Raw genomic sequence first — 12,919 nt, 5'->3', positions numbered from 1 at the left:
CTGCTTCTTCTAATAATAGAGTTATAAATATCTAAATCTAATGACTAAATCAGTCGCAGGTAGCAATGCATCGACTGAGTAAATTCATATTTACTACTAATTACTAACACTAATTACTGACTAAGTCATTTAATGGTATGTTTGTTAACTTACATATATAAGTTAACAATAGTTAATCGACTATTGAATTATCTAACTCCAGCAATGCTAGTTCGGCTAGAGTTTGTAGGTGATCCTCATGATAGAGTATCAACACTGCGACTCTAAAGTTTGATGCTGTGCTGATAAGAAGAAGCTTGAGCGTGGGCAGAGGGTAATGTAAGTTAGTCTAAGTTAATTTAGTTGAGTTGTAAAAGAGTAGTCGTCGATCGCGACACACACAATAAACAGACAACACTAAGAACACCATGCAATCTTTCTCGTGATGGGAAATATCGTTGCAGCTCCAGTAACATCATAGAAAGCTCCATTCGAGATTTGTCTATTGGCATAAAGATAACCGCAGGCCTTCGTTACCGGTTCTACCTAGGAAGCCGCACATATAGCCGTATATATAGGCTTATATATATGTAGAACAGACCTGGCATATGTACAACATACAACAATTTAAAGTATTTTTAGCCAAAAATTCTGCTTTAATACCACAGTGCACATTGTAACTACATAAAAGCATTATTTGTAGTTTTTTGCAGACGCCGCCGTTCACCTGCGTCGTAATTAAGTCATATAATGGCATTGTGACAGCTCAACCCCAGGCTCCACCTCCAGCTTCAGTTCCAGCATCAGCCAGAGCAGCGTCTGGCTGATATCCACACATGTGCGTGGAAAGTTCTCTGTCCATTCTGTAGCTCCTTTTTGGAGAGCTGGCGCACTAAGCAGCAGCACTTAGCTGCGTATTTTACAGTTCATTGCATTGTTATATAATTTAACAGGCAAACACCTTGCTTGAGTGCACACCTACTTAAGGAATGTGTTAAGTGTGGAAAGAAAGTAACAGGCAGGCTGCCCAGCGGGGCGCGCGTCTTGCAACAATGTGGCAACTTTATTTGCGCCCCCAAAAGAGTTTTGCTCGCCACCCTCGACTGACGTAAAGTATCAAGTGCTCACACACACACATACGCACACATATGCAGCACTTATGAAATGGGTTTTGGGATATAAAAAATAGCTACAAAAGATGCCATTAAAAAATCTTTTTGTTGCCACAAATAAATCCAGCTAAGAAAACACACACGCGACCCCACACACACACACACACACATGCAATACAATAGCAGCTTAGCATCCATCAAAGCAAAACTAAGTCGCAGGGCAACAAACAAAAGTTGCTAAGCTGCTGGCCGCTGGGGGTGGTGAGCAGGCAGGGGGGGCAGTTGTGTTTTTTGTTTGCCCCTTCCAGTTGGCTTAACACATTTTACACTTTGCAATTGTTAACTTTGCGTGAGCGACTGCGACCACGCCCACGCCCCAACGCGTAGGCAGGCTGCGCCTGCTGCTCTGCCTGTCTGCCAGTTGATTGCCATTGTATACTTTTAGGCGAAAACGTTTTGCCTGCCAAAGCAAAGTCGCCAAGCGAATCTCGCACATTAACACATTTTAAGCGCAGCATAGTGGAGAGTGGGAGTGAAACCATAAAACGCACTCTCTAAAACTATGTTTTAGTCGCAGGCGTGTCGCACAATAAATTTTCAGTGGCGCCCAGGCCGCCGCACCAGGAAAAAGTTTCGCTCGTAAAAAAATTTAGCGCGCGTGTTGTGTGCGACAATTTTTTGGGAAAATCCGCTTTTAAAACACATGTGCCTAGGCGGCTTTTGTTTCATTCCATTTGCATAGCTTAATTCTATGTCTGGGTGTGTGTGTCAGCGGAAGTGACGTCCTAGAGCGCTTGACTGCACTGAGAGAAACACAAATATGGAAGAAAAATTGGTTTTAATACAATTTGACATTTTTATAATGAAGTTGTGTAAATGTATGTAACAGGAAGAAGGAGGCGTGGCAGACCCCACCAAGTATATATATTCTTGACCAGCAAAACAAGCAAGACTGGGTCGATATAGCCATGTCTGTCTGTCTGTCCGTCCGTCTGTATAAGTGCGTATTTCTTAGCAACTATAAGAGCTAGAGCTACCAAACTTGGTATGTAGCTGTTCCTATACCCAGGACATATCGCTTTTATTTTATTTTGTTTTATTTCTTCCCTCCCTCCACAGCAAATTGAAAAAAAAGTTACACCCACAATATTAAGCAATTAAAAAATATTTAAAAATATAAACTAAATCAATAAAAACGCTTTGCCATGGCTTTGACAGATGTCGAAAATATCAACTTTAAGTTGTCCAATTTTTTTACTTAGTATATGTGCAATATAATAACTGATTATTGCTGCCTCAAGAAGGATTTTTTACTTCATATATCTTTAAAGACGTGGAAGTGATTGGGTCAGCTGCATTGACTGACGAAAGATATTTGTTGATTTGCATTCACAAACTATTTTACATTTAATATAATTTTGTTCGCTGTGTATTTGCCTTTTGTTAACCGTTGCTGGCGTTCACACGGCTTTCTAAAATTGTTCTAAAATCCTGGGCGAGCCTGCATAAAAAAAGGCAATGCCAATTGCCAATGCATCAATAAATTTTCGCTTGCGTAAAGGAAACTGCAAAAGCTGCCACAGCTGACAGTTTAATTTTAGGCGCTGTCAAATTGGCTTTGCACAAAGCGTTGCATACTTTTGCGCGTGCACTTTATTGTAGATCGTTCTCTCTCTGCCTCTGTGACGCTGCTGCGATCAATGTTTTGACAAGCAAATTAGCATAGACTGGGCGTAGCATAAATTTCTGGGAGGTGGCAGCCAACAAGGGGCAAGTTGCGGGCCAAACAGACAGCATCATTTGAGTTGAGGATCAGCAATGGCCACAGCCTAAGCCAGCTGAGCCAGCGTGTGCCCATTGTTGTTGCCAAAGCTGCTGCTGCTGTTGCTGCTGCGGCTGCTGCTGCTGGGCAACATTTTCATTTGCAATGCAAAGTGGAGAGACGTTTGAAAGGCTCGATCGTTACATAAACTACCGCACAAAATAGAGGCGCAGCAATGGGGCAAAAGTAAATCTCAGCGAGATGGGCAATGCTGTCAGTCGCTTTTCGTTGCCTGGCATTGACCATAAATTGAAATAATAGCGCATAGCGCTGATTTCAATCAGCTAATTGACATTTTATGATGGACAGCAGTGAATTCTAACGATCGGAACAAACTTGCGCTGTGTCCATGGCTGCCAAAAAGCCTTTCAAATGTGCGTTGATCGCTTTGTTAGCAAATTTGTTGCATACTCCTAATGTTGCCACACGCTGCACTTATCTGCGCTGAGATCATTGATCGCTGATATTTTTTTTGCAGCCCACTTGCAATGCAGATCATGGCTGGGACTATCAGTTGTATTGGGGCGGCTGTCACGTTGCCTTAACGGACATGCAACAACATCATGTTGCATCAGCGTCGCGCCTTATTTGACACCGAAAGATGTCGGCGATTTCGTAGAAACCGAAAGGCCGACAAAACGCATCCACTCCACATCGCGCATCTGTTTAAGGTCTCCCCAGCTCAGTCGCAGTCGCAGTCGCAGTCTCTGTCTCAGTCTCAGTCTCAGTCTCACTACTCTTAGTGCTAATTAACAAGAACTACAACGAGTTCTAGCTGCAAATTCTAGTTCTTCTTGTTGTTGTAGCAATTGTACTTGCATTTTTTGCAGCTTAATTTGTCGCGGTAACGGCTCAAATTGGAAAATCCTGTTTCATGTTGCATGTGCTGCATGTGGGCAGTGGCAAGATTGACGTGTCGTTTGTGTCATCCGTGTTGTCGTGTACTTGTTGTTGTTGTTGCGCTTGTCAGCAACTACACCACTCTGCCACTACCCCCACTCCCCTTGCCCCTTTCGTAGCTACAGCGTGGCAAGTTTTGGTTTTGCATACACTCCATTTGCCTCCTTGTTGTTGTTGCTGTTGTTGTTGCTGCTGCTGTTGGCTTTGGCCTGTCGTTTGTTGTCGATATTGCTGTTGAAAACTGAATGAAAGTTTCGCCTCGTTTTCACTGCAAAGTGCTGACCAAAACTGTCGATTAGATTTGCCGAGCTAATTACGTTGCTTGTATAACCTACTCGACTAGCAAAATGCAAATCCAAATCCAAATGCATATGCAACTGCTCAGCTGCTCGTTATTATGAGCTATCTGGGCAATAGATATTTGCCTGTCGTCTAATTGAGCTATTTATATCACAGCTGGCTTAAACGAAAGTAGTTGCTACTTAAAGTCTAATTAGAGAGTCGATTATATAATAAACAAAAGTTTAATATTTGCATATTGCGCGCTAAACTATTTGCAACTTAAATTAAGTTAATTTTGAAATATCAACAACTATTTTATATATACGAATAAATCTTAATTCAACAGTTTTATTGTTGCAATAATTCGATTTATACATTGCGTAATTTTTATTTATAAAACAAATAATTTAAGCAAAAGTTTTTACAATACAATAAGTAGAAAATGGAGCAGCACCTAAGAAAAAAGCAGCAACACTTTTCCAGCTTACTTATAGTTAAACTCTATCGTTTAGGTCCTATATCAATAATAAAGAATCTGATCACTTCTTTGAACTTCATTTTGTTGCCAACATCCAAGTTATTGAATTGAGTAAGGCCTTAAAGCTGAGTCTGTTTAACACTCCCAATCTATAAGCTTATCCAATTAAAAAAAACTTAATTTTTTAATACTTTTAAATTTTATTTTAAATATTTTTTGTAATCATTTTCTTTTAGCGTCGATTGTGCATATTTGACATTAAATAAATAAATAGAAAACGATTTTGCCTTATGCATCAATCTTATATTTATCTTAATTATATACAGACTAACTAATTATACAGCAAATATTTATGTAAACAAATCTGTAGCCTTAATTTATGTAATAGATTTAATAATTATACAATCGATTTATATTAATGTAAATTAAATATCACGTAAACCAATAGTAATATATATTATATCTAAGCATGTATGTATTATAAGCTTTATTAAAAAATAATATTAATCAAAAATAGTAATCAATATAAATTTTTAATTTATTTATTTTGTGACTTTGTTTTGCAACTTTCATCGACTTATAAAGATATTCATATCCTTATAAAGGTATAAGGCTTTTTTTTATATATTTTCAAATCCCGGCTTGAACACTTCTCAGTGTTCTCAATGGCGAAAGTTCAAACGCGCTGGCCATGGCTTCTCACTGACCACACTGACCTCTCGCTCCCTCTCTCTCTCTCTCTCTCTCTCTCTCGCTCTCTCTCTTTCTATCTCTCGCTGGCTCTATGTAGGACAAGCATAAATTCAAAATAGATTCTTTTCTAAGCTGCTGCTGCTTCTACTTCTAGTGCGCACGCAGCGTGGAGCAGCTGATCTTGATCTCCAAGTCTGTTGCTATGCAAATTGCAATTATTTTGTATAGTTATGTGAAAATTTATTGTTTATGCTTAGCAGCCTAAAAGGGCTGTGGGGGAATAGCCATTGTTTTTTGTACTTTTTTAATGCCAACTCTTTCACTTTGTGCAGCTTTTGCTTTTGTTTTTGTGCTGCGGCTCTATCATCAACTGGTTTTGTGTTACTTGCACGCAGAGCAGGCGAAACCCACACTCTGAGCCGCGCCAGCTCTGGAGCTGTGAGAGATGATGCTGGAACGATCACATAATTCGCTTTGCTGTTACTGTTGTTGTTGTTGTTGTTGTTGCTGGCTCATCATTCTTATGCTCAAGCAGCGCTGTGGCAAGTTATTTTTATCAGCAGCATTTTGCTGCCGTTGCATGCAGCCCCCAAAGACAAAAGTCAACGCCAATGCCAATGCCAAACTAAGCCGCAGCTTTTGTTTTACCCCACACCGCACTGCAGCCCGCAATTGCCCACCCAATTTGCTGGCTTGTGTCCAGTCTGGCAAACTCTTTTTATCGGCATTCCTTTTTTTGTTGTTGCTGTTGCTGCTGTTGTTGTTGCTGTTGCTGCTGTTGTTGTTGCTGTTGCTGCCGTGCTGTGTATCTATAAAGACAACAGCCTTCTTAGCCGGAGCCCCAGAGCATCACGATCTTTAACATGTTTTGTCTCGATCAGTGAAATCATTCAATCAGAACGGTCAGCGCTTTGGCAGCTACGAAGCTACGGTCGTTGCCAGGACACACACACACACACGCATGCAGCTTGCACACATGCAATCGTTTATTATATAAGGCCAAAGCAAGTATTCTGGTTAAGCGACTTTATAATCAGCAAGCATGAAAGTGTTTTCAAATTAAAAAGTAAATATGTACTTAAGCGAAATGTGAGACGATTTATGGGCAAAAGTGATGGCAGTAAGTACGAAAATAGCAATAGAATTTATTAAAAATATTATTATAAAAATAGAATATTTGTAAAATATATTTTATTGAATAAAATATTTATGCAATTGATTTAAGAATAAAAACTAAGCGAAATGTGAGACGATTTATGGGCAAAAGTGATGGCAGTAAGTACGAAAATATCAATAGAATTTATTAACAATATTATTATAAAAATAGAATATTTATAAAATTTATTTTAGAATATTTATAGTCAATACTCATTGAATAAAATAGTTTTGCAATTGCTTTAAGAATATTTATAAAAATTGTCATTGCATTTATTAAAGAATGTCTGGGGAACTACCGCAATCTCTGGAGAGTAAAGTCGATAATCTACTACTACAACTCATAGCAGGTGATTTTATTGCTTGGAATATTTCGATAACTGAATAGCTTCGATTAGTTTCTTCAAAAGAGTTTTTTGTGTGTGTTTTTGAAATTCTCTGGCACCCCATTATATAAACATTTTTAATTTGTTTTTTTATGTGATTATTGCTTGGTCAGAATACTTAATTAAAATTACAAATTGTTTTAAATTAATAAGCCTAAAGTTCATTACCATGGACACCTTTGGCTGCTGCCTCAATTATAATCATCAAACGGTAGCGAGTCAAATTTATAACACACCGTATAAGAATATATAATAAAGATAAGCAGTCCAGTCCAGTCCAGTCCAGCGGCCACCAGCAGTTGCGGCAATTTGGCAACGAGGAAGGCTCGACGGGCTGTGTGTCCAAGATTTATTTATGTACAGGAGTCTGGAACTCAGCGGACAAGGCCATAAAGCATGTTTTTAAAATTCCATTAAAATTTATTAGCATTTCACACAAACTGTGCATAAATAACAGCATTTCGGGACTTTGATACCAAAACAACTAAAAACAAAAGAAAACAAAATCAAAGAAAGAAAAAAAATGTTGAGCAACGGGCCCCCCCAACCCTTTAATGATGAAAAATTGGGATAAGGCCGAAGAAATAAAAACCTGAGCAAGTGGAGCTGCTGCTGCACCGATATTCGAAAATTTATGTGTGTGCGTGTTGCGTTTAATTGGAACGAATGCAACGCTTGAAGTCCAGTTGGGAGCATGGGATGGGGTCGAAGTCGATAAACAATTTACGCAACACGCTGTTTGTTAAACAGACTACGTTGATGCATTGTTTATGGATGCATTATCTAAACAAATACGAAAATAAACCATTAAATGTGCAGCGCATAAAACACAAAATTAGACTCAATGTGCAGCGGGAGCAACTTGCAATCGATGTGGATCACACTGTGACGCGCAAACGTTGCAGCAATTTGACAGATGAGTGCATCAAAGTCAGGCTCCAAGTCGGCCCGAGCACTCGAGCAGCCAACCACGCAGCACACACAGACAGAGAAAGAGAAAGAGTAAACAAGTGCAGAGGCGACTCAAGTGCACAGCACTCCACAAACGAAAAGAGAGAGGGAGAGCGAGAGCGCGCGCGCCATAGAGAGCGCTAGTGAAAGACGACAGCGTGTGCGAGCGTGAGTGTGTTCCCAGTATTTTTACATGATCAGCAGCAGCAGCAGCGCTTTGCTTCCCTTTGGCTTTAACTTTATGCTTGCTTTTTATTAGAACCTATACCTCTTAGGCATAACTAGCAGCGGTTTGTTCAAGCCACTTAAAATAAAATATAAATAAAATTACAATTTAAATTGGCTTGGAATGCATATTATTTTTTAGTAACCGTAACATTTGTGATTTCAGGTATAACCACATTCGCAGCATTAGCATAAAATCAAATTGCGCGACGCCTGCGACTTTCCCTTCAAAAGTTTCGTCTCTAATAAATTCGCATAAATAATTGCCTACATTTATATTCATTTATAAATTTTATAGAGTATCTTATAGTGTATTTGTTATGCCCATATAGCCTGCCTTAATGTTCTCAGCGTTGTTTTCTTTTCTTTTGTTTGCCTTGCTGCTTGAAATGCAAAGCGCATGCTCAGCTGACGCCGCGTCGCTGCTGCTGCGCTGTCGTGATTTTGATTCCTGGGCTCTGCCTATAAATGACAGGTTCTGTAGCCTTTTCACTTTTAGTCTGCAGCTGTCAACGCAAGCGCAATGAACTGGCTAACTCGTAAGTACCCAAGCCCCACTAATAGCTGCAGCTCAAGTCTAAGCGCTTCTTTGATTTAGTAATCTTGCTGCCACTGCTGTGTGGCGCAAACACCATCAAGGAGCGCAATCTGTTTGCCACCGAACTATTCCAGACGCTCGCCACCGAACGTCAGCAGGAGAATGTAATCATCTCGCCGGTGTCGGTGCAGCTGGCGCTGGGTCTGGCCTACTATGGCGCGGAGGGCACGACGGCCGCGGAGCTGCAGAAGACGCTGCATGCCTCGGCGAAGGAGAGCAAAGATGGACTGGCCGAGAGCTATCATAAGCTGCTGCACTCGTACATCAAGTCGAAGACGGTGCTGGAGATTGCCAACAAGATCTATACACGCGAGAATCTGAAGGTGGCGCCACACTTTCGCGAGGTGGCTCAGAAGTACTTTGACTCCGATGTGGAGGCGCTGAACTTTGAGCATGAGAAGCAGGCAGTGGAGCGCATCAATGCCTGGGTGAAGCAGCAGACGCAAGACAAAATCGAGCATGTGGTGGACACTCTGGAGCCGGACACCAATGTGGCGCTGGTCAATGCCATTTACTTCAAAGCGCGCTGGGCACGTCCCTTCAACGATGAGGACACCAAGGATCGCGACTTCTGGCTCAACGAGCAGCAGTCCATCAAGGTGCCCACCATGTTTGCTGACAATTGGTATTACTATGCGGACTATCCAGAGCTGGATGCCAAGGCTATTGAGCTGTTCTTCGAGAACATCAACATGACCATGTGGTTCATACTGCCGAACAAGCGCAGTGGCCTGCAGCAGCTGGAGATGCAGCTCAAGGGTGTGGACTTCAAGCTGCTGGAGGAGCGCTGGCAATGGCAAAGTGTCGCCGTCTATTTGCCCAAGTTCAAGTTTGAGTTCGACACCGACTTGAAGCCGACGCTGAATAAGGTAAATTGCAGTAGCTGCAACTTAAACTTTTGCTAATCCTAATCCTTCATAGTTGGGCATCAATGCCATGTTCTCGGCTGGCGCGGACTTTAGCAACATCTTTGATGAATCTCCCATTGGCACGCGCATTACCAAGGTGCAGCACAAGACTTTCATTGACGTCAACGAAATTGGTTGCGAAGCCGCTGGCATCAGCTGTAAGTATTACTTGGTTAAACTCTATATAGCGTTCTATATAATCTTTATGTTGTAGATGCTGCTGGTGTGCCCATGTCGCTGCCACTGGATCCCAAGACCTTTGTTGCCGATCATCCGTTTGTGTTCGTTATTCGCGATCAGCACGCCGTCTATTTCACCGGACACATTGTGAAATTCTAAACTAAGCTCAGCATCATATTTTATATTTATAAAAAGATATCATTCCATTCCATTTTAAACTTTAATAAACTGCACGATCAATTTTTATTTAAAACTCAAAAGTCTGACACATGGGCATCAAATGACCGGCACATTTACCGTCGCTTACAAATGTCAGCGCTGCTTGGAATACAGAAATAAATATTGAAGCTTAAAGTATTATCTATCTAGAACTTACGCATTAGACCTCTGCTCCTACGATCACAATTCGATGTTTGCAAGTCCTGCTGATTAATGTTCAAGAAGCAGCCAGCATAGGCGCAAATCTCCACGAAAGGCAAAGTAGATGTGCACGTTATGTATCGCGCTTCAGTCGTAGCTTTAATCGAAAGATAGTTTAAATAAAGTATCTATATAACAGAATTTCTTACCAAAGAGCATTAGTATAATTGTCAGCAGCTTCATTTTCTTCCAATTCCAATTCTAATTCTGGAGAAAATCAACTCGATCGATCGACTTAACTGTAGCATAGCGTGTCCAAAGCATTTACGATTCGGTTTAAGCACGCTTAATGGCCATAATGAAAGTTATATAAAGCGATTTATCTCAGTTTAACCCTTTTGAGCTCAACGCTGTGCTGTAGGCACGTTTTGTTGGTTTTGTCAAGCTAAAAATAACATTCAATATTGAACAAAAATAAAATAAATTTTGGGCTAAATTATGCAGCGCTCTGTGGCAATACGTGCGACCCAAAAACAAATGTTCGAATATGAAATTAATGCAGGATGGCCACAATCCAAAGATACCCTAACTTTTTTCGTTAGAAACTTTAGAGTTGTCTTGCACTTTGAGCTGCAAAAATTAGAAAATCTTTAGCCCTGCAGCTTGTTGTCAGATCCCATCGAAAGACAGCTAAATAGATTAGGATTAACTAAGTGAACGTGCTGCTTGAGCAGATAGAGATAGAAAAGCAGCAGCGGAGTAGCTAAAACTCGTTTTTGGGCTGTCTCGCTGACTGGTCCTGGGTGCTGCTACTTGAGATCGCAGCCAGCAGATAAAGCGCCCCTTTTCTTTATAAACATTTGTGGCATTTGTTTTAAAAGCGCCTGCGCCTGCACTTGCACCTGTTGGTCGTCGCTCTCGAAGGGCAAAGCCCACTTTAAATTCCACTCACAGAGCGAACATGCAACTAAAGAAAAACTTGTCAAGAGGCAGCAAGAAATCTAACAAAAGGGATACAGACAAAGAAAGAAAGACGTTGACCACAAGCAAAGGGCGCGTCAGAAGAATTACAATTACAACGACAATTACAAGCAGCGTCAACAAAGCGCGCAAGAGAGCGTAAAACGAGAGAGAGCAACAGCGTACCCAGTATTTTGTTACAGCAACCAGTATTGAGAGCGCCAACTGCAAAGAGCGAGTGAGTTGGAGCCAATGCTGTGGGAGCGCAACAAAACTTGCGCGCATGTGTCTGTGTGTGTGTTTGGATATCGAAAGGTTTTTTTTTGCCGACTGCGTGCGAGGATCGTAACGTGTGCCTCAGTCTGTTTTTTGGTGTCAAGCACATCGGACGTCGCTTGTATGTGAAAAACGTTCGCTGCCCGCTGTTGTTGTTGCGCGTGCGAAATAAACTGCAATTGCATTTGCACTGACCAAAAGCGTCGCGTCGTCGCCCCCCGCATGTGCCGCCCACGCATCTCTATTTGTTGGTTTTTCGTTGCCATATTCTCGTTATCTAGCAAACAGCATCGGTAGCTGGCTGGGCTTTTTTATTAGCCATTGCAGCGTTTTGCAGCGTTGCGTGCGCGTCTGCGCTACCGTGCAACCGAATGTTGCAGCCAGCAAAAGAAATAATAAGCGTGTACAGTCTATATGTGCGTTAGTGTTAGTGTGTGTGTGTGCTGTGAAAAATGTGCAAAAAATGCGCATCAATTATGCTTAAATGCTGCTAAATATGCATCGGCCCACTGTGCTTTAGTTTTTAATATACAATTAAGCTTCGTTGCAAATATCAAATGTGCAAGCAAAATATTTTTTTGGCAAACTAACGAACCAGTTTTCCAATTGCTACAAATTTGTTGTTGCTGTTCACATAAATAAACGTACAAGTTGGCAATAAAAATAAGAAATAAAACAAACGCATTTGCCACAAATTGTTTGGCTTTGGCTATTGCTTGATTTATGTGCGCGATTAAAAATAAGCCAGCGACAAGAAATAAAATAAAATAAAATAAGTTAAGAAAACAAAGCAAAGGCTGCGCCTGCGCATTTTGTCCTCAAGCAACGCCGCACCTTGAAGTTCGGCCAAATTAATAAGAAAATCGCAATCTATATAATCCTATTTGTGTGTCAATGTATGTGTCGAGTGTGTAAATTAATGCAAAACGGCAGATAAACGGCTTAGATAGCAACAAAAGGAATATGGATAACTCGAATCAAATGCATGTGGAGCTCGAAAGGTGAGTCCAGCAACTAATAAATATTATTCGTAGACAGCTCGAATTTTTTAAATATTTTTAAGATTATGCGCAAAATTTAAATATTCAGCTCGCAACAATTTTAAGGCGCAATGTTTTATGAGAACTTGTTCTATATAAAAAGTGTTTATCCAAATGATTAACATCATTAGTAGACTAGTGGCATTTTACATATATTTTTTAAAAAATATTGCGTATTTAAATAAGCAGTCTGCAGAATATTTCAAGAGAACTCGAAGTGTTGATTTTTCCATCCGATTATATTTATTTGTTGACTATAGGCAATTTTTTAAATATTTGCATATCTGTAACAATTTATCTAACAATATTTTACAAATATTTGTAACATTTTTATATTTCTAATGTTGATTTTTTCATTTGGTCGATTTCATATAATAATTTTAAATATTAAGTATTCTAGTCTAGACGATTTGTAGAAAACTATTTTATAAAAACTTGGGCCAATATATATGTCTAATTAAAAGGTGATTCTACAACTGATAAATTTCATATGTATGAAGTTTTGGAATATTTTTAAAATATTTGCATAAGGGTTATTCTTTCAACTGAGTAATATCATTTGTAACATGTAGGAATTTTTTTAAATATCCGGTCTAAGAATATTTCATAGGAAT

General features: G+C 40.1%; 2 protein-coding genes across 2 annotated transcripts in view; both read left to right on the top strand.

Moving 5' to 3' along the window:
- The first annotated feature begins 8,488 nt into the window (after positions 1-8,488).
- Positions 8,489-9,916, top strand: LOC108595216 (serine protease inhibitor 42Dd). The gene is made up of 4 exons (XM_017980404.1): positions 8,489-8,522; positions 8,582-9,450; positions 9,503-9,647; positions 9,704-9,916. The coding sequence occupies exons 1-4, from the start codon at positions 8,507-8,509 to the stop codon at positions 9,826-9,828; spliced, it is 1,155 nt and encodes a 384-aa protein (XP_017835893.1). The 5' UTR covers positions 8,489-8,506; the 3' UTR covers positions 9,829-9,916.
- Positions 9,917-11,973: 2,057 nt separating this feature from the next.
- Positions 11,974-12,919, top strand: part of LOC117134632 (protein prickle) — a 75,088-nt gene continuing 74,142 nt past the window's right edge. The window contains exon 1 of the mRNA XM_017981597.2: positions 11,974-12,266. Coding sequence (XP_017837086.1) covers positions 12,229-12,266 — 38 coding nt within the window. The 5' untranslated portion in view covers positions 11,974-12,228. The remainder of the gene's footprint in view (positions 12,267-12,919) is intronic.

The sequence above is a fragment of the Drosophila busckii genome, chromosome 2R (assembly GCF_011750605.1).
Source record: "Drosophila busckii strain San Diego stock center, stock number 13000-0081.31 chromosome 2R, ASM1175060v1, whole genome shotgun sequence".
NCBI classification, from domain to species: Eukaryota; Metazoa; Arthropoda; class Insecta; order Diptera; family Drosophilidae; genus Drosophila; species Drosophila busckii.
The sequence above is the reverse complement of the archived record's forward strand: the minus strand, read 5'-3'. Positions and strand labels throughout refer to the sequence as shown.